Source organism: Neolamprologus multifasciatus, chromosome 4 (genome assembly GCF_963576455.1).
Source record: "Neolamprologus multifasciatus chromosome 4, fNeoMul1.2, whole genome shotgun sequence".
NCBI classification, from domain to species: Eukaryota; Metazoa; Chordata; class Actinopteri; order Cichliformes; family Cichlidae; genus Neolamprologus; species Neolamprologus multifasciatus.
This window is the reverse complement of record NC_140442.1, coordinates 13,241,681-13,261,306: the sequence shown is the minus strand read 5'-3', so window position 1 is coordinate 13,261,306 and position 19,626 is coordinate 13,241,681. Positions and strand designations below refer to the sequence as shown.

The following is a 19,626-nucleotide window of genomic DNA, read 5'->3' as shown; positions in this document are numbered from 1 at the left end:
TTTGTGGTTGAAGTTTATGTGATTATATTTTGAGACAGATTGTATGTTTTTATGTATATGACAAGGTTTCATTTTTGAGAAATGCTTATAATGTTCTATGCTGAAATTGTATTTTCCTTAAGGTGTCCTGAAAAAAAAAATCTAATATACAATATGTATCTGCAAATTCTGCATTGGTCACATTATGTATGACAGTGCTGTAAAGAAAAATCTGAAATTTCAGGTGTGTAACGGTTCATAAAGTAGCAGTGGTTCTGCACAAAGTCCAATTCTGCCATCTGTAAAAGCGCCACCTTCACATGTTAACCACTAGGTGGCATCATGCTCCTGTTCATCACTTAATCTGCAAAAGGTTTGATATATGAACAAATTTGCATTGCCACATATCAAATCCCTGCACTGAATCCTTCTACAGGGAAAACTGAAAACACGAAGACATTTTTTAATTTATTTATTAAAGGTAGTTAAATAACATGTTAAATGTTTTGATACATAAAATTGTTCACTTTTTATACACCTAAATCAAAATAATGATTACGAGATTAGTCAATCTCTTAGATAAACTTCAAAGAGACTGGCCACAGCGTGCATGCGATAGAAGATTCCAAAAGGAAGTCCAATATTCACAATTGCGTTCCACATTGTGTAATTGTAAAAGTATATCTCAGCGGAGTGGTCGAACTGGGGACGAGCCCCAAATGCAGGCATGATCCATAGCTGTCAATATAGAAAAAGGAAATTAGACACATTTTGACAGGAAACACTGGTTGTTACAACTGTAGATAGTCCAATAAGCACAAATACAACTTACAATTATGTTTGCCAGGAGCAAAAAGGCACACACTTCCCTCAGAACTCTTCTTTTCCAACTTGGCTTTTTAGAAATTGAGTATCTTGATATTTGACCCTCCACGTCATTGACCATTTCGGTGTGGTCTTGAAAAGCACGGGCATTTGCCTGCATTACATTGATGGGCTGCCGATGGAGGCCTTCAATGATGAAATAGTTCTGCAGGCCAATCTCAACCACCAATACCACAGCCCAGGCCAGGTTGAGCACATTTAGGTAACCCTGGGCTCCCGTCGCCACTGTAGCCACAAGGCTGAAATAGCTAATGATGAATTGCCCCAAAGACGATGCCACCAGTAGCCCCACGTCCAGGCTGCGAGTGGGGTTTTTGTCTGATACATATTCCCTGCGGTCCAGTCTGTAAATAATGCAGCCAATCATAGTGGAGAGGGACATCAAGCTAACAATCACTATGTTCATAATGAAATGAATCAGCAGGGCCTTATTTCTTTTCTCCTTGTCTTCTTTGAGTATGTTAATCTTGTACAGTACAAATGTAACAAGTCCTGCCACCACCAGGAGCAGTCCTGCTACAGGCCCTACGAAAACATCTTTCACATAGAAGTTAAATTTGTGGTGCTTGTGATGCTCAACAATTCTGCCCACGTTTTTCCACATTATGTAGGTCATGGCAGAAGCAAAGAGGCTGTATTCTATGTTGAAGGGGTACAGGTAGTAGAAGGCCTCTTTGAAGGTCTCACATGCCATATGACTGCATGTGCACTTCTTGGCACCGTAGTTGGCTGGAACAGAAAGATCAACCATCAGTTATTTTCCTCGTAAACACTGACCTTGATCTAAAAACAGGAAGCTACAGCTCAATACCTCTGTACAACTTGTGCGAGACACTTATATTCAGATGAGTTATCTCCGTTTGGTGAATCGACTCCTCAGTCACTGCTGCCATCCACACCACCAGGTTAGTTGAAAGTGTAAGAGTAAGCCCACATCTGAAGAGGGAAAAAAAGATAAGGAATGTTATGTACTCTGAAATGAATGAATGGAGGAGATGAAATGTATAAAAGAATCTACCGTGTTAAGTTGGTGTGTAGCTGCACACAGTCCCTTGAATGAAACCACAGGAAGTAGGTCTAAAAGAGACAACTTTTAAAAGTTTTACCAATGCAGCATGTAAGAGCGTGTATATTCTTACAATTTTCATAACATGCAACAACCTGGAAAAATAAAAACACAGCTTGCACAATGGGGTAGGCTACTTTAACAGGAGAATCACAGTGAAGGTAGCCCACATAAGTGGCAATCTTGAAGATGTCCATGAGGAAACTAAGGAGGCCGAACAGCACAAGCCCAGCTGCAAAATATATAAAAAAAAAAAATTAAATGAGCAATCAGAAACAGAGCCAGAAAGCACTGCTCGGACTTCTCACCCTTGAGCCACACGGGCCCAGCATGGCAATCTTTAAATAAGACTGCACGATCCTCTCGGGAGGTGACGACCATGTAAAACAGCATCCACAACATAGTAAGGACGAGGAGGGTGATGAGGAAGATTTGCCGGTGCACTGGTGTTATGGCCACAACATTGAAGGCGCTGCTGCTGACCAGAGCACAGCCAAGCATCAGGATGTTGATGCAAATTATCCCAGACAGGAGCCATTCACCACCTTGGGGGGTCCTTTCTTTAACTACTTCCACATGGTGTCCACTTTCACTAGCACCATCCACAGTGGGAGGATGGGGAGGACTGGGCAAATGCTGGATGCTGTCCACTTGTGTCACAGTTCCACCATTTGATGGATGAGCCGTCATAACAACGTTTGGCATTTTCCTACAAAAGATCATGTGCTTTAGCTTAAGTGAAGCTATAATGATCCCATATCTTTACAGGTTAACTGCTGAGAAATACAAGATTTTATTATGAGCCTACTAAAGAAAATAAGTGGGGAAGGACTATAAAAGCGCACTCAAGAGTACTAAAACACCACACCAGTCTTTTATTATGGAAAACAACGATATTTCACCTTTAGCTACAGGATTTATATTATTTACATCCACCTCTATTTTAAATGTGATTGTCCAAAGAGAAAAAAAAAGAGAGAGAGAGAGAGAGAGACAGACAGACAGAAAAGCGAATCTTTGAAAACTGATCTACAGCGTTCGTGTTGGACTCAAACTAGTGTCAAGATGCCAGAGGGTGTATGTTGCTTTCGGGTTAAAGTTTATCTAAACTGAACACTGAGTTGGAAAACACGGCATAGCCTAAGTGGATCAGCGCTCTAGTCTGCGCAGGTCAGATTGCACAGAAAGCCTCCGCAGTGCTCACGTAAACGACTAAAAACAGGTGCAATTAGTTTTGGTTGATTGTTTAATCTCTCACCGCACCCAAAGGAGACTCACACCACATATTTTGGTGTTTTTTCCCCAATCGTCACTTGTGCTGGTCAGGTCCTGTTTCGTATTTGGTCGTTATTCCATAAACAACTAACTACTAGCTCGTGACACTGGCGCACGTCAGGAACTGCCTGAAGGGAAATCCAAGTGCGACGGGTACTTGAGTCTGTTTACTATGCAGATTCTCGCAGCTTCCCAGAAGGAGCTATTTTGGTCGTGCGGACTGAAAGTGTAGTCCGGTTGACCTTAGACATTTGAAAATTCAAGAAGTAAACTTGAAACAATATGGACTTTGATGCATTCATATTAAGCATCTGAATGGATTTATGTGCATATAAATGCTCATTACTCACTGAAAATGAATTCGATGATGGTTAATCATTAAGGTGCGTATCTGATGCTGGTAGCAGTCAAATTAATTATATTTGAAAATTTGACTGAGAACCTTACGTTGACACACACACACGCATATATATATGTATACATATATATAAATAATAATTTAGACCAGAAGCTAAATTATTGCATCGATCAGAGAATTAGCATTAATGACGAAGCAGAATTATCACCACATTTAATAATGTAATTCAGTGAGTATACAAATAGCAGTGTCAGTGGCAATAGCAGCAATATAAACCTAAAGAATTCATTTCTACTTTAGTTCTAAGCAGAAATGCATTGAAGGGAAAATGCAGTGGTAAGGATGTTTTGGTATTATCAATAAAACCGGTCCGTTGTAGCAGAAAATGTAAATGTTTTACCTGCTTGAGCAGGCTGATTTGGTTTAGTGCCCTTAGTAAGCTGTGTGCACTCGTGTTAGTCACAAGATTTGAAACAAAGGTCACGCAATATTCTTTTAGGCTGTCACAATTACCCAGGATGCTGAAAATACCAGACATGCTCTTGCTCTTCTGTCTCGTTGGGGTAGCAAATGCCCTATATAAACAGTGGATTCCTGATACAAACTATGAGAATAAGACCAACTGGGACAAAGGCGATATTCCTTGTGGCAATGACATAGTTCAGTTTTCGGCTCAAAGAAAAGTGTCTGTGTTTGTGGAGACCACTCATGCTGTGCTGGAGATGAGGTTGCCAGTTGATGGGGAGTTCATCCTGAATTCAGGAGCTGGATTTTATGCTGTCACCGGGCAGGACCCAGGCTGTGGAACGGGTGTCACGACTGAGTTTAAAGATTCAGAGTCATTTCAGTGGTACGATCCAACTCTATGGCAGGCCGCTGCAACTCTGAATGACCTAGAGCAAGGAAACTTCCTATTCTCTGTCCACGAGGAGAGCGTCCCCTGCCATTGCGATGATGTTGTTTTTAAAACCCTCTCCTCCTTCAGAGTGGACACCAGCTCTAGTCATTCTAGCATCACTGTCAAATCTGTGTCTGTGCTGGGGAATACATTTGCTACCCAGTCTGAGTTCTCCCAGTATCTCAGCTCAAGTTTGGGCAAACTGCAGTTTCATGGATCCTCTGCTGTTGCTGTTGGAAACCCAGCCTGTGAGGATCCCTCTGGTTGTGACTGTGGGAATTCTGTACACCATCAGCAGATCTGTAGCACAGTAACGTGTGACTCTCCAAACTGTAAGAACCCTCTTCGCCCAACAGGACACTGTTGTGATGTGTGTGGTGCCATTGTTACCCTCCTTTTTGATGATGGTTTTAACCTTCAGACTTACAGGGAACGAATCCGTCACCTTTTTCTTGCCCTGCCACAATACCAGTCCATTCAGATGGGGATGTCCAAAGTCTTAAAGCCACAGCGGCTGATGGGGATAATCAGTCTTGGTACGTTATCCGAAATCCAGATAGTAATACTGGATGGAGAGCAGGGAATACAGTCAGCAGCTTTGGCCCAGGACATAATGAAGGATGCTCGTTCTCATGGCTCTAATTTGGGAATCTCCGGAGTTGAAGTTCAGACCTCTTCTGAGGAAACTGGAGATAGTGCAGGGTTGGCAGTTGGAGTTGTTTTTGGAGTTTTACTGCTGATTACACTCATTATCTTGGGTGTCTTGGTTCATAAGGGGGTTGTTCAAATGCCAACACTGAACAGATTCAAAAATAGCAATAACATGCCAGATCTCGGTGGACCTCTCGACCATGGGTTTGATAATCCTATGTTTGACCAGCCCACTATGATGCCTGACATTCCTAGTCTATATGGGACTGGAGTTAGTAATTCAATCTCCATGACTCAGACAGCTGTGCACTTTGTAAACCCAGTTTATGATGAGAGTGAAACAGATTTCACTGCCTAAAGATGAACATATGTTAGCATTTAATGACGGTACTTTTGTTTCAAATTGAATGATTTTAAATCCCACAAATTAAAGTATATAGTTGTATACAGTTTTACCACCACTGAACAATGCAAATAACCTAGGCGACAGGCACTAACTAAATCTTCGAATAATCAAATAAATCTGTAACGCAAATAAAAGAATTGCTGGCAGACAATTGTGTGTTTTCTCTTCATCACATTTAAGAGCAATAAAGTTTCAAAAAGCTGCAGTAAATCCTTAACACTTCATGTGCTGCATAGTTTTCTCCATGTTGCACATTTACCACCACTATTCAATTTAACCTTCTATGTTATCTATGTGGGGGTGAAAAAGCTCTTTATACAATATCTTTACAAAGCTTGTTATGTAACATAAATAAATAGTCATAATAGACCATTTCTTTTCTTTTACAAGCTCACAGTGGAGGCAGCTCATAATCTGTTAGCATATACATCATTCTGCGTTGACCAGAGCAAAGGTTCAGTGAAGTCGGCCATGTATTTATGGAGCAGCTTGACAGGACCAGTAACATTATGAAATGAAACTGAGCCTTGGTGATAGGCAACATATAAACCAATCATGCTAATATCAGTAGTTTCCAAGATGGGCTCCACACCAGTATGCCAGGCAGAAAAACTTCCCCTGTTCTTTCCCACGCACCAGGAAAAATTGTTCCCGGTGATGCAGCTGCTACTTTACTCTCCCTTTTGATTGATACTCTTGCGTGCGGCAACCTTTCTCACTCAGCTCTGCTTCAATATAGTGTCTTCCCAAGTAAAGGCTCTGTAAATTCATGGCTTGGCATGAGTATTCAAAGTCGGGATGTTCCGGGTTTCTGTGCTGCCATGGGCTGATGTTGGTCAGGTGTCTCGGTCAAAGGTCAAACTTCTGGAGTCTTAAAAAAAAGGGGGAAATAGACAATGTGGAAATAAAAATAAGATATGACAAGCGGTGGGTGGGTGATGTATTGAAGGGTTATTTGTAGGGATGCAACGATACCAATTTTTTCAAACCGATACGATACTGATACTTGGATCTGAGTACTTGCCGATACAGAGTACAAAAAACGATACTTCTACCACACACACACACACACACATACAATTAATTGGAAGACAGGTTTTATTATATTCCCTGCCGATAAAAAATAAAATTTTAATAAAAATGACCACAAAAAAATTTCAAGTGAAAAATAAGCACTTCTGTTAAATTATTGCAGAGTCTCCACATTGTAATTTTACAAAATATCACTGAACTATTGGCACTGTCTCGAGCTTTCAGAATAATAAATAAACACTTTTGTTTGGAATAAAATAAATACAAATTAGGTTTGCGAATAAAATAAACTTTTAAATTATTGCAGAGTGTCCATATTGTAAACAAACAAACAAAATAATTATTATTAAATAAATAATAAAATATAAAAAATTATAAAATAAATAATAAATAAAATAATAGTTAGCCCCCTAGTGGCCAATCTAAAAAACTACAACAGAAATGACAAGCCACCCTCTGATTAATGAAATAAGTTATCGGTTCATGGTATCGGTTAACTTTTCCGAGTATGAGTACACACACATTTTACAGTATCAGCCCCGATACCCGATACTAGTATCGGTATCGGTGCATCCCTAGTTATTTGCATTTTAAGAAGTCCTCTCTGGTGTCAGGGTTAGGCAGGGTAGAAAGATGAGGGACTGGCACGGATGATTTCCATTAATTTGATATAGAGGTTTTTCTCATGATTGTTTACACTATATTGAATTTCAGCTCTGTGTGGCAGTACTACAGCAGTGCTCTCAGCTAAATGCTAATGTTAGCATGCAAAATTTGCACACAACACAAAGTAAACTGTGTTTGTTTTATGCTTAATCCAGAAACAATAAACCACTTTAGTTTACATTTTCCAAGCATGATGTCGAAAAATAAAGAAAAAAAAATGGGTCATTAACGTCACCCTAAGAAAAACACGAACGCCTGCGATGTAAGACTTTTCATTCAAAGGGAAAAATATGAAACTTACAGTGTTGCTGAATACATTCATTATCAAAGTAGTCATCATAGTCTGGATCAGACACTGTAGAGACAGCAGACACTGATACACACCAAGTGTCATCCCTAGTGTCATGAATGTAAAAAAACCAAAAAAACAAAAAACAAAAACACGCTGTAAGATACACTGAACAATTCGTATGAGGCCTTCTCCAGTATTAGGCGTGGAACCACCTTGGAAACAACTGATATTACCAGGATTGGTTTATATCTTGACTTTCACCGAGGCTCAAATAGCCAAATATGAGGTGTGGAACAAAACCCATGTTGTGAGTGAAACTCACCACTCACCACAAATCATGCTCAGCTTTCCACTGCAGGAGGAAAAAATCAGGTTGTACAGTTCCTGTGTAATATCAGTTACTATTTGGGTATAAAAGATTAGATGATCCATGCAGTTCATGTTCACATTGGGTGGACATACAGCGGTCATTCCTTTTTTCCACTCTGAGTACCCTTGTAACAAGCCAATTTAATTTAATTTAATTATATTTGAATATGAAAGGACTTTATATTGCAAGGCAAGACCTTTATGGAAATTGTTATTTTCATAAAAAGAAAATAGCAATTTGATTGTGAGTGGCAGTGGGAACAAAAAACAAACCAAAAACCCTTATACAGAAGAATCCTCTGTACAAACCAGGGTCAGGAGGGTCACCTTCTGCTTTGACTGCTTTAGGTGATGGGATAGTAAAGAGAAAAGATCAAAGAGAGGCAACAAACCATGTAAGAATTATGACTTGGCAGGTTGGTGTGGGCAGTCACTGCAGATCAGGAACATGCAGGTCTGGAATCAGAGAAACCCGCAGCTTACATAGAGAGAAGAGGGCAAGCAGAAGAAACGTGTACACAAACAAAAGAAACATATATCAGGTAACCAATGCATTGTTTATTGTCATTGCTTTTTTCCCCCTCTCTTTGCTTTTACCTCACCAGAGTTAGTTAAGGTAGATTGCTGACCTATGTGTGGTTATGCAGGTTTTTTCTTCCCTCCACACTTCTGTCATTGTTGAAAAATGCCATTGTAATATAATGTGAAATTTCTTTGGTTTATCAAAAAAAACAACATCAAAAGAAACGTTGTACTTCTTCTGTATAAATATCCCAAAAGTTGAAATTCCTGCTCTGTGTATACTGTCAACACATTCGTTTCCAAAATAAAGCCTTTGTCTTAAAATGCCACACTATTACAATAGGCTGTGATGCCAAAAAGGTTTCACACCCACTTGACTATATGTAATTCCTCTACTTATAATACAATAACCGGAATGTTTCATATGTTTTCTACCTGTAGGAAGTCAATATCAGACTTTCTCCTGGACACTTTGTTTATTTCAGCCAATGTTCTCATCACCTATGCTCTCTTTTGCTCCAGGTGTGCTTGAATGCCTTCAGTCTGTCTGAGGGCCTGTTTTTTGTTCTCCTTAAGGCACTTCCACTGCCCCTTTTCTGGCCTTCTCCACAGCTCTCTGCAGCCTAGGGAACTACTGTTCAATGATAGCACAAACCTGATGGAAACTGAAACTGGACAAAATCATAATGCAACTAGATGAATGAATAAATCATGCAATCCATGCTCTGCAGTTTTTCAACTGCCTATCAACTCATGAGGCACTCTCACTGATCTCCCTCAGTTCCTTTGGTGCTCAGTCTACAAAAAAAAAAAAAAAAAAAAAAAAACAGCACAAAAAATAACACATGCTACATCTACTAACTAAATGAGCCCCAGATTGTAAGTAAAAGATTGCAAAACCATTGTAATCCAAATGATTTTTACTCCTTTTTTAGGAACATTTTAGGAACATTTTACCCTGTAAATAAATTATATTGTGTTGTATCTTTGAGACCTTAATTCATGCTTCTCTCTCTCACAGTCCAGACAGTTGAATCAGTCCTCCATCAGGAAGAAAGAGTTGAGAGGAAGCTTATGAACCTCAAAATGAAATGTCATGGAGTGGATCCACTAAGTGATGGTTTTGAAATTTGGCTTTTTCCTGCTCTGAGATGGCTCTCACGGTAGGGAATAGGGCAAGTCAGGCAGAATTTTAGGGCTTTACTCGGGCTGTCAATGCAGGAATCACATACCATGTCTTGTAGCAGAAGCATGTTGGACATCTCAACTGTGCAATCTTTCAGTTTGTTTTTGATGTTGACATTGTGTTTATTGCCCTTCAAACTCTCCACTGTATTACCGCTAAGAGTTGCCGTGTGTTGTTCTTCGAAACTTGATCCATCTGATCTTTGAGCCTGCTTTTGAGCCTAGGGACTGAACATCCTCCCTAGTTCTCAATTACAGACTCCATAACTGACATAGTTTGTTGCTAAAACACAACAATTTAATTAAATTTCAGTAAAACTAATATTATCATACACCAATATCATTTAGAGATGACATTTGAGCCATTTTTAAAATTAGTTTTACCCACTGAGACAACTTCCTCATTTCCTGTCATGTAGCACAGACGGAACAATGACATTCGGGAACAGCGATCGTGTACTATCACTATGGTGATACAACAATGGCGTTTTCACACCTATACTTCGTTAACTCTGGTCAGAATCAGTTGACGTGTTTGTAAACTTGTAGCTTTTTCCTGTTGTTTGGTTTATTTTTTCACACAGAGAAAAATCTAAGTGAACTCCAAGCAAATTAAATTGTGTCAGTTTGTTCAGTTTACTCATTGTCCAGATGCAACAAAAGTAGATACAAGAACAATTTGCTATGTTCTGGACTAATGGAGAACATGGAGAATTTATGTTCTTCTCATGGCTAGTTGCTAGCCCATACAGATCTTAGCACTTCTATAGTACTTTGCCGCACTGAGAATACAAAGTATATGTGGCTATTGGATGATTTTTAGCTCAAACTTGTAATGTACACTGGGTAGCTGGTTCATATTGAGGTCGAATAACATTCATACCATAAATGAACAGCTCTGGAGTTTGTTTGGAACGATACAGAAACCACCTACTTCAAAGCGGCCTTGATGCGGTCAGTGCCAGTGTCTGTTTTGGTCTGCAAATGAGTGCGATTACTGTGTTCACACCTGCACATATGAACAGCACCAAATGGAAGAATGAACCAGAATTCAATTTACATGGATTAAGCACTGCCGCTGTGAAAACACCTTAAGTGCGTCTTTCAAATACAGACACACACAATTATCTTAGAAGAAGCTTCAAATGCAAACTATAAACAGGAGATGACTAAAGCAGGATGTTCAGTGATCAGTCAAAGCTATCTCACTAATGAATGGGCATTCCCAGAAAAATGACATCACACATGAACTCAATCTCCCTCATTAGAGCTAATGCTCTGCTTTATGTAACTGAGGTTTTTTCTGCAATCAGTGTCACTCTGAGTTCAGATGAAATGTTATTTTGCAAGAAGAAGTAGTGCATGCACACACCCAAACAAATTACAACATTAAAAACATTTTTAATAAGAGTAAATTCAACCTACATTTGTTTACAAAAGTTCAGATAGTAAACATTAAAGTGCCACTGAGCCAAGGTACATTAATATAAAGCACTCAGAGTAAACAAAAACAACAAAAACACAATTTCATGATCCCGCTTTAGTCTAATTCTACAGTGATATGTTACAGTGTAGTATGCACTTATTAAAAAAATACTGTGGTATTAGATTTTACATCACAAGTGTAATAACAACAAAGGATTGGCCTTCACTACCAGTGGGCTACTCTAGACCTGACGTGGCTGTCTTTATGTAAACATATACAGAGACAAAATATACGAATACAAGTAAATGTTACTTCAGTTACAAATAGTTATTAAAAATGCTGTTACAGCTGAAATCACACTAGTGTATTTCTAACAACATACGCTTTTCAGCAAATGCACAGGCACAAGCAATGCAGGCACATGAGGTCCAGGTTCACCCCGAGGGGGTTAAAAGGTTCAGGGGACACAGACCCCACAATCATCTCTCTGTTAACTGTGCCAAACGGCATACAATGTGCACAGTGCTACACTCAGATAAGGGTCTTTCAGTTTGTGAAACCATGCAGCACGGGAAACTCCAATAAACCAAACAGAGATATTTTCAGTGATCATCCTGAGCTAAAAAGACACAGTAAAGGAATCCTGTTAAGGACTAATCTCATGCTTGATATATTCATCATGACAGTGTCCTTTTGGGTTTAACATCCAGCCCATATGTGACATTTACTTTGCAATGCTCCACTAACCTTTAAGGCCGGATGAGCACACAGCAGGATGGGTGACCACATCTTTCGTTATCTGTAGAAAAGAAAGAAAAATAATGAATGTTTGTAAAATGAAAGATTATCTCAAGAGCTATAATAATAAGACAACAAAAAAAGTCCAGAAACACAGTTTTGTCTTTGTGTTCTGGCATGTGTCCGAATACCCTAAAATATTGATTTCGATTATTTCAGCTATACTTTTTTCTATATCCGTTCCATCAGTTTCAGTGATGATAGCAAAATGCAGACCAGACAAGCATTTTTTCAGGATGGGATGTTTTTGACTGGCAGTCATCTGACCTTAGTCACAACTAGGTATGTGCTTCACTAATAAAGACCAAACATTAGGGAGGAAAAAAAATATCTAAGATTCATCAAGACTAATGAAGTAGCTCATCTATTAAAGTACTAGAACAATAGCAATAGCTACAAATAGAGTTAGAAATTAGCAATAGCTCTACACTATATGTGCAGCACATCAGTTTCATGCTCCATCGTGTTTCATATCTGAACTATGTTAAACTGCATTGTCCCTTTAAAAAAAAAACTAAAATTGAAACAAAAAATCTCAACACTCACAATTCTGTGTCCTCGATGTAGTCAGGCTCAACTAAAGTCTCTCGCCGTCTCTTACAGGCATCTAAGATCTTTTTCCTTGGTCCTAAGGGTATATGGATGCTCTTAAGGTCATGATCGGAGCACAGTAACAGCGCTGCAAGGTCAATCTTCTCCCTTTTGAAGATGGAGAAAAAGTCGTTCATGCTCTGGGTGGCGAGGAAGACCTCCAAAGGGCTTGTATCAGGCTCATCATCATCATCCAGCCCTAGTTCAACTTCTTCCCAGGGCAGTTCTTCAACATTTCTCTCCTGTAGGCTGCGTGCACTGCCAATGCTGTCTTCATCTAGACTTGGGTATTGCTGCAACCGACTGCGTAAACGCACATTATTGCCTGAACGGGCCACACTGGCTGCATTGTGACTTCCAAGGTCAAACATTCCTCCACTCACATAGTTCCTCCTAAACACCATGGTGCCAAGACCGGGTCGGTTGAACAGGGAATCGTGTCCAGAATCAGTGCTGATCTCAGAATAGTCCACATCTGGTCCATGGAGGTCTGGCTCACTCATGGCACGTGAAATGGCATCGTCATTGTCTCTGGGAAACATGTCGCGAACATTGCGCCGGACACGATCCTTTGGGTTGACATAAGTCCCTTGTTTGACAAACATGACATCGTTACCCAATTGAAGTCCAGAGAGGGAGCGCACACTTTTCCTACCATCTTCGTAGATTTTAAAGGTGCCATCTCCTTGTTTTTTCTTCTCCAGCTTCTTCTGGATCTTTGTCTTCCCTCGGCTTGTGGCATGGAGAGTTGCCTGATAGGATAGTAAGCATGCAGCAATGAGGCGCACATCAGAAATGAAATACTCCATCTTAAAAGCTCTTTCAGATTTGAGACATATATTCTTAAATTTTGTGTCTATCTTGCATTAGTAGTAACATATTTTAATTGATTTATTTATGGTAGATATTTTTCACATTGTTGCCATCCTTTCTTGGTATATGTGTTTTGAATTCTTGGATGTGCTGTCATTGACTGTCATTTTATTTACTACCGATAACTTTCCCCAAAGCAATACATTAATTTTACTTATATGTCTTGACATCTTTGAATGGATTATCATGAACTTTTGCACAGTTTCACCAATCCATCCATAAGTAATCCATCTAGATCAGGGGTGGGCAATTCCAGGCCTCGAGGGCCGGTGTCCTGCAGGTTTTAGATCTCACCTTGGGTCAACACACCTGAATCACATGATTAGTTCGTTACCAGGCCTTTGGAGAACTGCAGGAGATGTTGAGGAGCTAATTTAGCCATTTAAATCAGCTGTGTTGGTTCAAGGACACATCTAAAACCTGCAGGGACACCGGCCCTCGAGGCCCGGAGTTGCCCACCCCTGATCTAAATACTGTTAAGACTTAAAGTTAGGGATGTGGCAACTTAACAGACAGGTGGGGTAGCTAGCTGTCTGGTTTTCTTCACCTGTGTTGTTGCTGGTTTTTGAAGGTTTTTCATGAAAAAATCTGAAGACAACATTTTGGAGGTACAGACGAGCCAAGAAGTTTGTCATTTTTTTTCAAGATACTCTAGAATTATATCAGTTTGTCACCAATTAGTAGGCATGCGCATTGCACCTGTCCAGTTTAAAGTGGCAGCTAACCAAGCTTGCTACATATTTTTTTAGCACACTATCCTGTTCATATACAATCATTTCTGGCTACAAAGCACCAACGTGGCAGGAGTCAAAATGCTCACGATAAGGAATCAAAAAGCAGAAGACTTCATGGTGGTTACATCCATCTTTTACATACAGTTTATAGTCTTTCACCACTTGAAGTGGCTTATGCCTTATAAAGTGTAACATATTTTGTCTGTGGCTAAACAGGTATAGCAGCAGTTCAAGCCAGTGGCAAGGAAAGGGCTGGAAAAGCATGAAAACATATAGAGTTGAGAACTAAATTCTAGTAATCGAATGTAATCTAAAACTAGTATTTAAAAGGTTGAGTGACGTAGGGACAGATTCATTTTTTAAATGATTTAGCCGACATTTTGGGACTCTACATCTAAGGCAAGGCCTGAAACTCAGAAGGACATAAGACAGGTTTGACCAAACCCGCTAGGCCTGCCTAAGTATTGACTACTGCTCACATGAGGAACATCAGCTTGTTGGCATTTTAACAGTGACCATGTAAGGTTTTCCTTACTCTTTTCAGGCTTTGCAATTAAGAGAAGAAGCTCTTTCTAGGTGGCAACAATCCAAAAAAACAAAAAAAAAAAAAAAAAATTACAAATAACAAACCTGGGAATATGGCACACTGACAGTGGCTGTGTTTAAGTTGAGCAGCTTGTGGCTAAGAGAGCTGCTCGTGTAGCTGGAGAAACTCATGACATCTGATGCAGATGTCTCAGAAACTTCCTTGTAAAACTTTCTCTCCATACGTTTGTGGTGCTTCTTCTGCATCTTCATGCATTCTTTGATTCGCCGTTCAGCATCACGAAACGCCCGATCCTTCAGCTTGCTGACCAGCTTGGGATTAAGGCTTGTCTGCTTGGCAGCGATGGAATCCAGGTAGCGTACACAATCCATGTGATTCTTCGTGGCAGCCATGTCCAAAGGTGTATGGTAGTCATTGTCCAAGCACCATATGTTGGCACCAAAAGACACCAGGAAGAAAAGGCAGTTGAGGTGACCATTGGCAGCTGCCAAGTGGAGCGGCGTGTTCCCCCATATGTCACACTTGTCTGGGTTTCCCCTGAAGGTCACAAGAAAAGTGTAGACACATTTAAAAAGCAATTTATTGACTATTTGGACATTCTTATTCAAAATATGTCAATGCCAATTCAGTGTCATTTGTATTTTTATACATTTAAAAGCAGCAAAGTTGACCAAAGCGCTTCACAAGTTAATGAAAAAGAGAAAAAAAAAGACATGAGATGAAGTAAAACGCAATATATTTAATTAATTTAATTAAAAAAAAACAAAACAAAAAAACGAGGTAGAGGATGCTTTCTTTCTGGCTAGTGTTCAGATATCTCACTTGTGAGTAATCATGTGATTTTTGACCGTGATTTCACCACTGAACTGCCAATTACGGGATGTTAAATGGACCTCTTTTAATCATTTAAACCTTAAGAACTACATTAAGTTTCAGCAAATAACTGCTGATCTTCTGTAGTTTTCATCAATTAAAAAATGGATCAATTCTTTTTTCCACAGTGGAAGGACCATAATTAAATGAATCCTTTAAAAGAAACAATTGCCCTTCACTGACATTCCACGACCTTAGGGTTACCTCTATCGGTGTTGTAATGTTGCTGTCAGTCTGTAATATGACCACAAGCTTGCTGGTGCCACAGCTACACTACCTGTATCTTATTACAGGAAACTGTAAAAAGAATGAGCGCGTGAATGGCAATGTCACACTAAAGTCCACAGAACAAAACACATTGTTACAGCTGAGTTAGATTACTTTGAGGGCAAATTTTCATTTTTTTGCCCCTGCACATTTCCTACCCCACCACAGGTCGATTACGCACATTAGAGCTCATTATCATCATTTTTTACAAACTAGCATCCCATGAAGAAACTTTCTGGTAACTGGTCAAAAACAGCATGTATTCATAATGCACAACTTATGTGTGCCCAGTACACCTAAACTGAGGTAAAATTATTTTAGGCTAGTATTTCTGTGGATTTTTTAAAAAGTATACAGTCTTTTGCTGGCATCACTCTTCCTGTATTTACATTCTTGTTGAACTGTCTTGTATCTTATCCATTTCCTCCAATACAGCCACATACAGAGCGCTGAATATTTGATACCAAGGACATGAAACTACTGTGAAGCTGTATTATTGATGGCTGCTGTTGCCCAGTTTTCATCGGGAATGTATGTACAAAGTCCCCCAGAGCTTAATTTAGCAAATCACACCACCTTTATGGACAGTAATAGATTTAAATATGCAGCTTTAAAAACAAGCATTATTTGAGTTCATGTGAAGTGTGACTTTTGTCAGTTTGCATGAGTGAGTGTAAACACCAACCACTCAGAAAGTAACAATAAAACAGAGATTAAACAAAGGCATCATTAATAGTGCTGTAAAACACTGAAACGACATTATCTTTTCAACTCAGGTGAAAAGATAAATTGAAATTAGATATTCAGGTTGCACGTTGAGATAAAATACTTAGAACCTTCTACAATCTCTATACTCTATATACCATACAGTAGCTGCAGTAAGGGGCCATCTAACTTGATAGGTTTATGTATGTAATTTATACCCGTCGATGATTACACTAGAGCTCACATTTTCCTCATCTGCTCTTTATGACATTATGGGCTGTTTGCATCTTTACTCCCTGTGACAGTTTGATGTTACTGCATCTGTAATATACTTGCCAAATACAGCAGAGGATGCATCTTTCCCATGAAGCATGTCAGGCAGCATTAAACTTATCTTATATAATGGGGTCTCTTGGGTTTGAATTATTGCAGGATTTGATGTTTAATTTTAGCATCACATGTCAATCAGTGGTTTATATATGCTCTTATTAGCAGAGGTGCTTTATGACCTTAGCCGCTATCACCAGATGATAGCGTCTGATCTGCTGTTGAGAATGTTTCAGAAACACTTTAAATTCATAATGGCCCCATTTGCCATTTGGGGAGGTGGGGGGGGGGGGGGGGGGGGGGGGCAGGATGCAAAACAGGTCAAGTAGATGTAATGAGAAATGGGCTGTTCCATGTGAACACCAATCACATTTTTAGATTTTGCTCAATACGGACACCACCAGAGATGCAGCAGCTCCCTAATATGACCTTTGCAATTAATGCGATAATTATTTTTCGATCACTGGCATTACATTTTGAAAATATTACAGAGAGAATACAGCAAACTGTCCAAGACAAACTCTGTTTTAAGGAACTTGCATCATCTTATCATCATGGAAGCATGCACGTCTGTTATGGGACAAAATAGATTTTCTTTCTACATGTAATTCTCTGATTCTGTACTACATAGCATGAAATAACATTTCCACATCATGAGATGACTTTGAGCAGTGTCATGAGCTGAGCTTTTAAAATTTATGGTAGAGTGCTTCATTTGAACATGACACAACACATGCTGTTATTTGAAATTCAAAGCTGTGTGTGACCTGAAAATAGATGGATAATAAGGGTTAAAGTGACATCACAATGTCGGATGTTGAACCTCAGCCAAAATTCCACAGAAACAATGCCACTGTCTAAATTATCTGTTTAAAGAGGTTTTGTTCTTATCAAACAAAGATTTAAAGTCTAAATTAGAATATTAAGATCCCCCCATCTGAAGACATAAGGTCTATTCAGATTTTGTGGATTTCTGATATTTCTCTGCTACTGCGCTATAAATATATTCATATTAAAAGGCAGCATCTATATTTTTAAGACCTCGCCTAACAGCATATCTACATGGCTATTTTCTGTTGGCGAGACTGAAATTAGGTTACAGTAAAGAAAAACATTGTTTTAGTGTTATTTCAGTGCCTGTTAAAGTCTTGTAATAAGTGTAAACATTTTATGGTTGCGCTACAAAAACGCCCGTAGTTTAAGCAGCCATGTCAATTTCTACAAAAACATACGGGCTTATGCGTCAAGTTTATGGCCCTTTATCATTTTGCGCGCAGTCTCATAAATCATACTCACCCCCTCGACACAATCAGTCGCAGAGCTTCCAGGTTGCCGTGATAAGCTGCCCATAACGTCGGTGTCATGCCATCCTCATCCGGCGCGTTGAGATCCTTCCGAGTTGCCTCTTTAAGTAGGTCCAGGTAGCCATCCCGGGCCGCCTTATGGTATCTGTCATTCATGGTGCACAATTAAGTCACCCAGCTCGACCCCATTCCGACGCGTCAATACTGCTACCATCGTCTTCTTCGTGTGGGTACACAATGGTAGCTGAGCGGCTAAGGGGGCAGTTTACCCCCCTTTTCACTCAGAACCATTTGGTCAGATCAAAGACAGACCGCAGTGAAGAACGCGTCGGTGGTATCCAAGGACGCGCTGCAGTACAGTGCTTCCGGTGGCCGAAAGGTCCCAATTCGCCCAAACAGAGACACAGCTGATATATTATTTATTTATTTATTTTTAAAGTGACATTCAACAAGTCAGGGAACAAGACATGAAACACGTTTTACTCTGCTATAAAAAAAATAGCTGCCCTGGTTCTTTAATGTATTGTGATATTTGAAAATGCTATTAATATTTCTTTAAGTTTTCTTTATTATTATTATTTTTTACTCATTTTTCAAATTGAGTAATAAATCTTATTACATTTACTAGCTATAAAAAAAATTAAAATAATGTCACTAAACTACACTAAAGTTGGAAACAAATGAATTATTGACCTCATAGCAGTTGGAACACAGGGGACAAAGATTTAGTTGATTTGTTAATACTGTTTAGCCTTTTGAATAAAGTATTATTTATGCTTTAAACCTTATGCTTCGAAGAAAAAAGAGCAAGACACACAAAGAATTATTTCATTAGGACAAAGGAGTGTTTCAAGAAAGAAGCACCTCAAATCTCAGCCCCACCCGAATGAAGAGGGCAATGCTGCCTCATACGTTTGTAAGTTCTCAGTCACGCTACTCAGTTGAAACTTCGGTGAGGACACAGATCTCGATCATGTGCAACATCTGCCACAATTTAGACGATAAAATAGATGGTAGATCACTTTATATCACAGGTAAAATTTGTGGCTGTTCATCACTTTGCACACGCATTCGCATCAATCCTTACCAACCCATTGCCACAATCGCCTGATAACACAACTGATAACGCAGACCATAAAATTAGTGTCATGCCATCCGTATCTGGAAGAGATCCTTAAAAGTTACTTCCTTTAGCAGGTCCAGGAAATCATCCCAGCAGCTTCGTGGTACCCATCACTCATGGTGCGGAGATGAAGTGGCAGTCTGAACGTGTCGAAGCACACAGTGACACAGAGTAGATATCAGTGCTTCTGATGGTCGAGGTGGTCTGAAACTGAGATGACATCTTTGGGGCTCTAAAAAGAAAAGGAAACTAAATCCAACCCGAAACGGAAACATTTCCTGATGTTTTTATTAATTTTTTACACCACATTCCATCTGGTTAGGAAACAAAGACAAGACGTGCTTCACTCTGCTAAATGTGCCATTTTGGATCTTTAAAATAAATATCAATATAAAAAATATTTTAACATCTCTTCGACTTCTCGTTATTCTTTTCAACTCATTTTTCATGGTGTGTGATAAATCTCAATCCAAT

The 19,626-nt window shown here is 39.4% G+C and overlaps 3 protein-coding genes across 5 annotated transcripts; 1 reads left to right on the top strand and 2 right to left on the bottom strand.

Moving 5' to 3' along the window:
• Positions 1 to 262: 262 nt before the first annotated feature.
• Positions 263 to 3,966, bottom strand: LOC146519995 (proton channel OTOP2-like). Of its 2 annotated transcripts, XM_085157986.1 has the most exons (7): positions 3,209 to 3,622; positions 2,239 to 2,639; positions 2,026 to 2,162; positions 1,883 to 1,941; positions 1,676 to 1,800; positions 812 to 1,593; positions 263 to 717 (listed from the first exon to the last, which is right to left on the bottom strand). In XM_085157986.1, exons 2-7 carry the CDS (start codon positions 2,633 to 2,635, stop codon positions 547 to 549), a joined length of 1,671 nt encoding a protein of 556 aa, XP_085014112.1. In that variant the 5' UTR covers positions 2,636 to 2,639; positions 3,209 to 3,622; the 3' UTR covers positions 263 to 546. The 2 variants fall into 2 exon arrangements, with proteins under 2 accessions (XP_085014112.1, XP_085014111.1); XM_085157985.1 differs by having other exon boundaries at positions 2,239 to 3,966.
• A 115-nt stretch (positions 3,967 to 4,081) lies between these two features.
• On the top strand, positions 4,082 to 5,470 carry amn (amnion associated transmembrane protein). The gene has a single exon (XM_085157992.1). It carries the CDS (start codon positions 4,082 to 4,084, stop codon positions 5,468 to 5,470), a length of 1,389 nt encoding a protein of 462 aa, XP_085014118.1.
• Positions 5,471 to 10,999: 5,529 nt separating this feature from the next.
• Positions 11,000 to 18,593, bottom strand: ush1ga (Usher syndrome 1Ga (autosomal recessive)). Of its 2 annotated transcripts, XM_085157990.1 has the most exons (4): positions 18,022 to 18,589; positions 14,637 to 15,090; positions 12,355 to 13,151; positions 11,000 to 11,809 (listed from the first exon to the last, which is right to left on the bottom strand). In XM_085157990.1, exons 1-4 carry the CDS (start codon positions 18,183 to 18,185, stop codon positions 11,806 to 11,808), a joined length of 1,419 nt encoding a protein of 472 aa, XP_085014116.1. In that variant the 5' UTR covers positions 18,186 to 18,589; the 3' UTR covers positions 11,000 to 11,805. The 2 variants fall into 2 exon arrangements, with proteins under 2 accessions (XP_085014116.1, XP_085014117.1); XM_085157991.1 differs by lacking the exon at positions 11,000 to 11,809 and having other exon boundaries at positions 12,351 to 13,151; positions 18,022 to 18,593.
• Between the last annotated feature and the right edge of the window lie 1,033 nt (positions 18,594 to 19,626).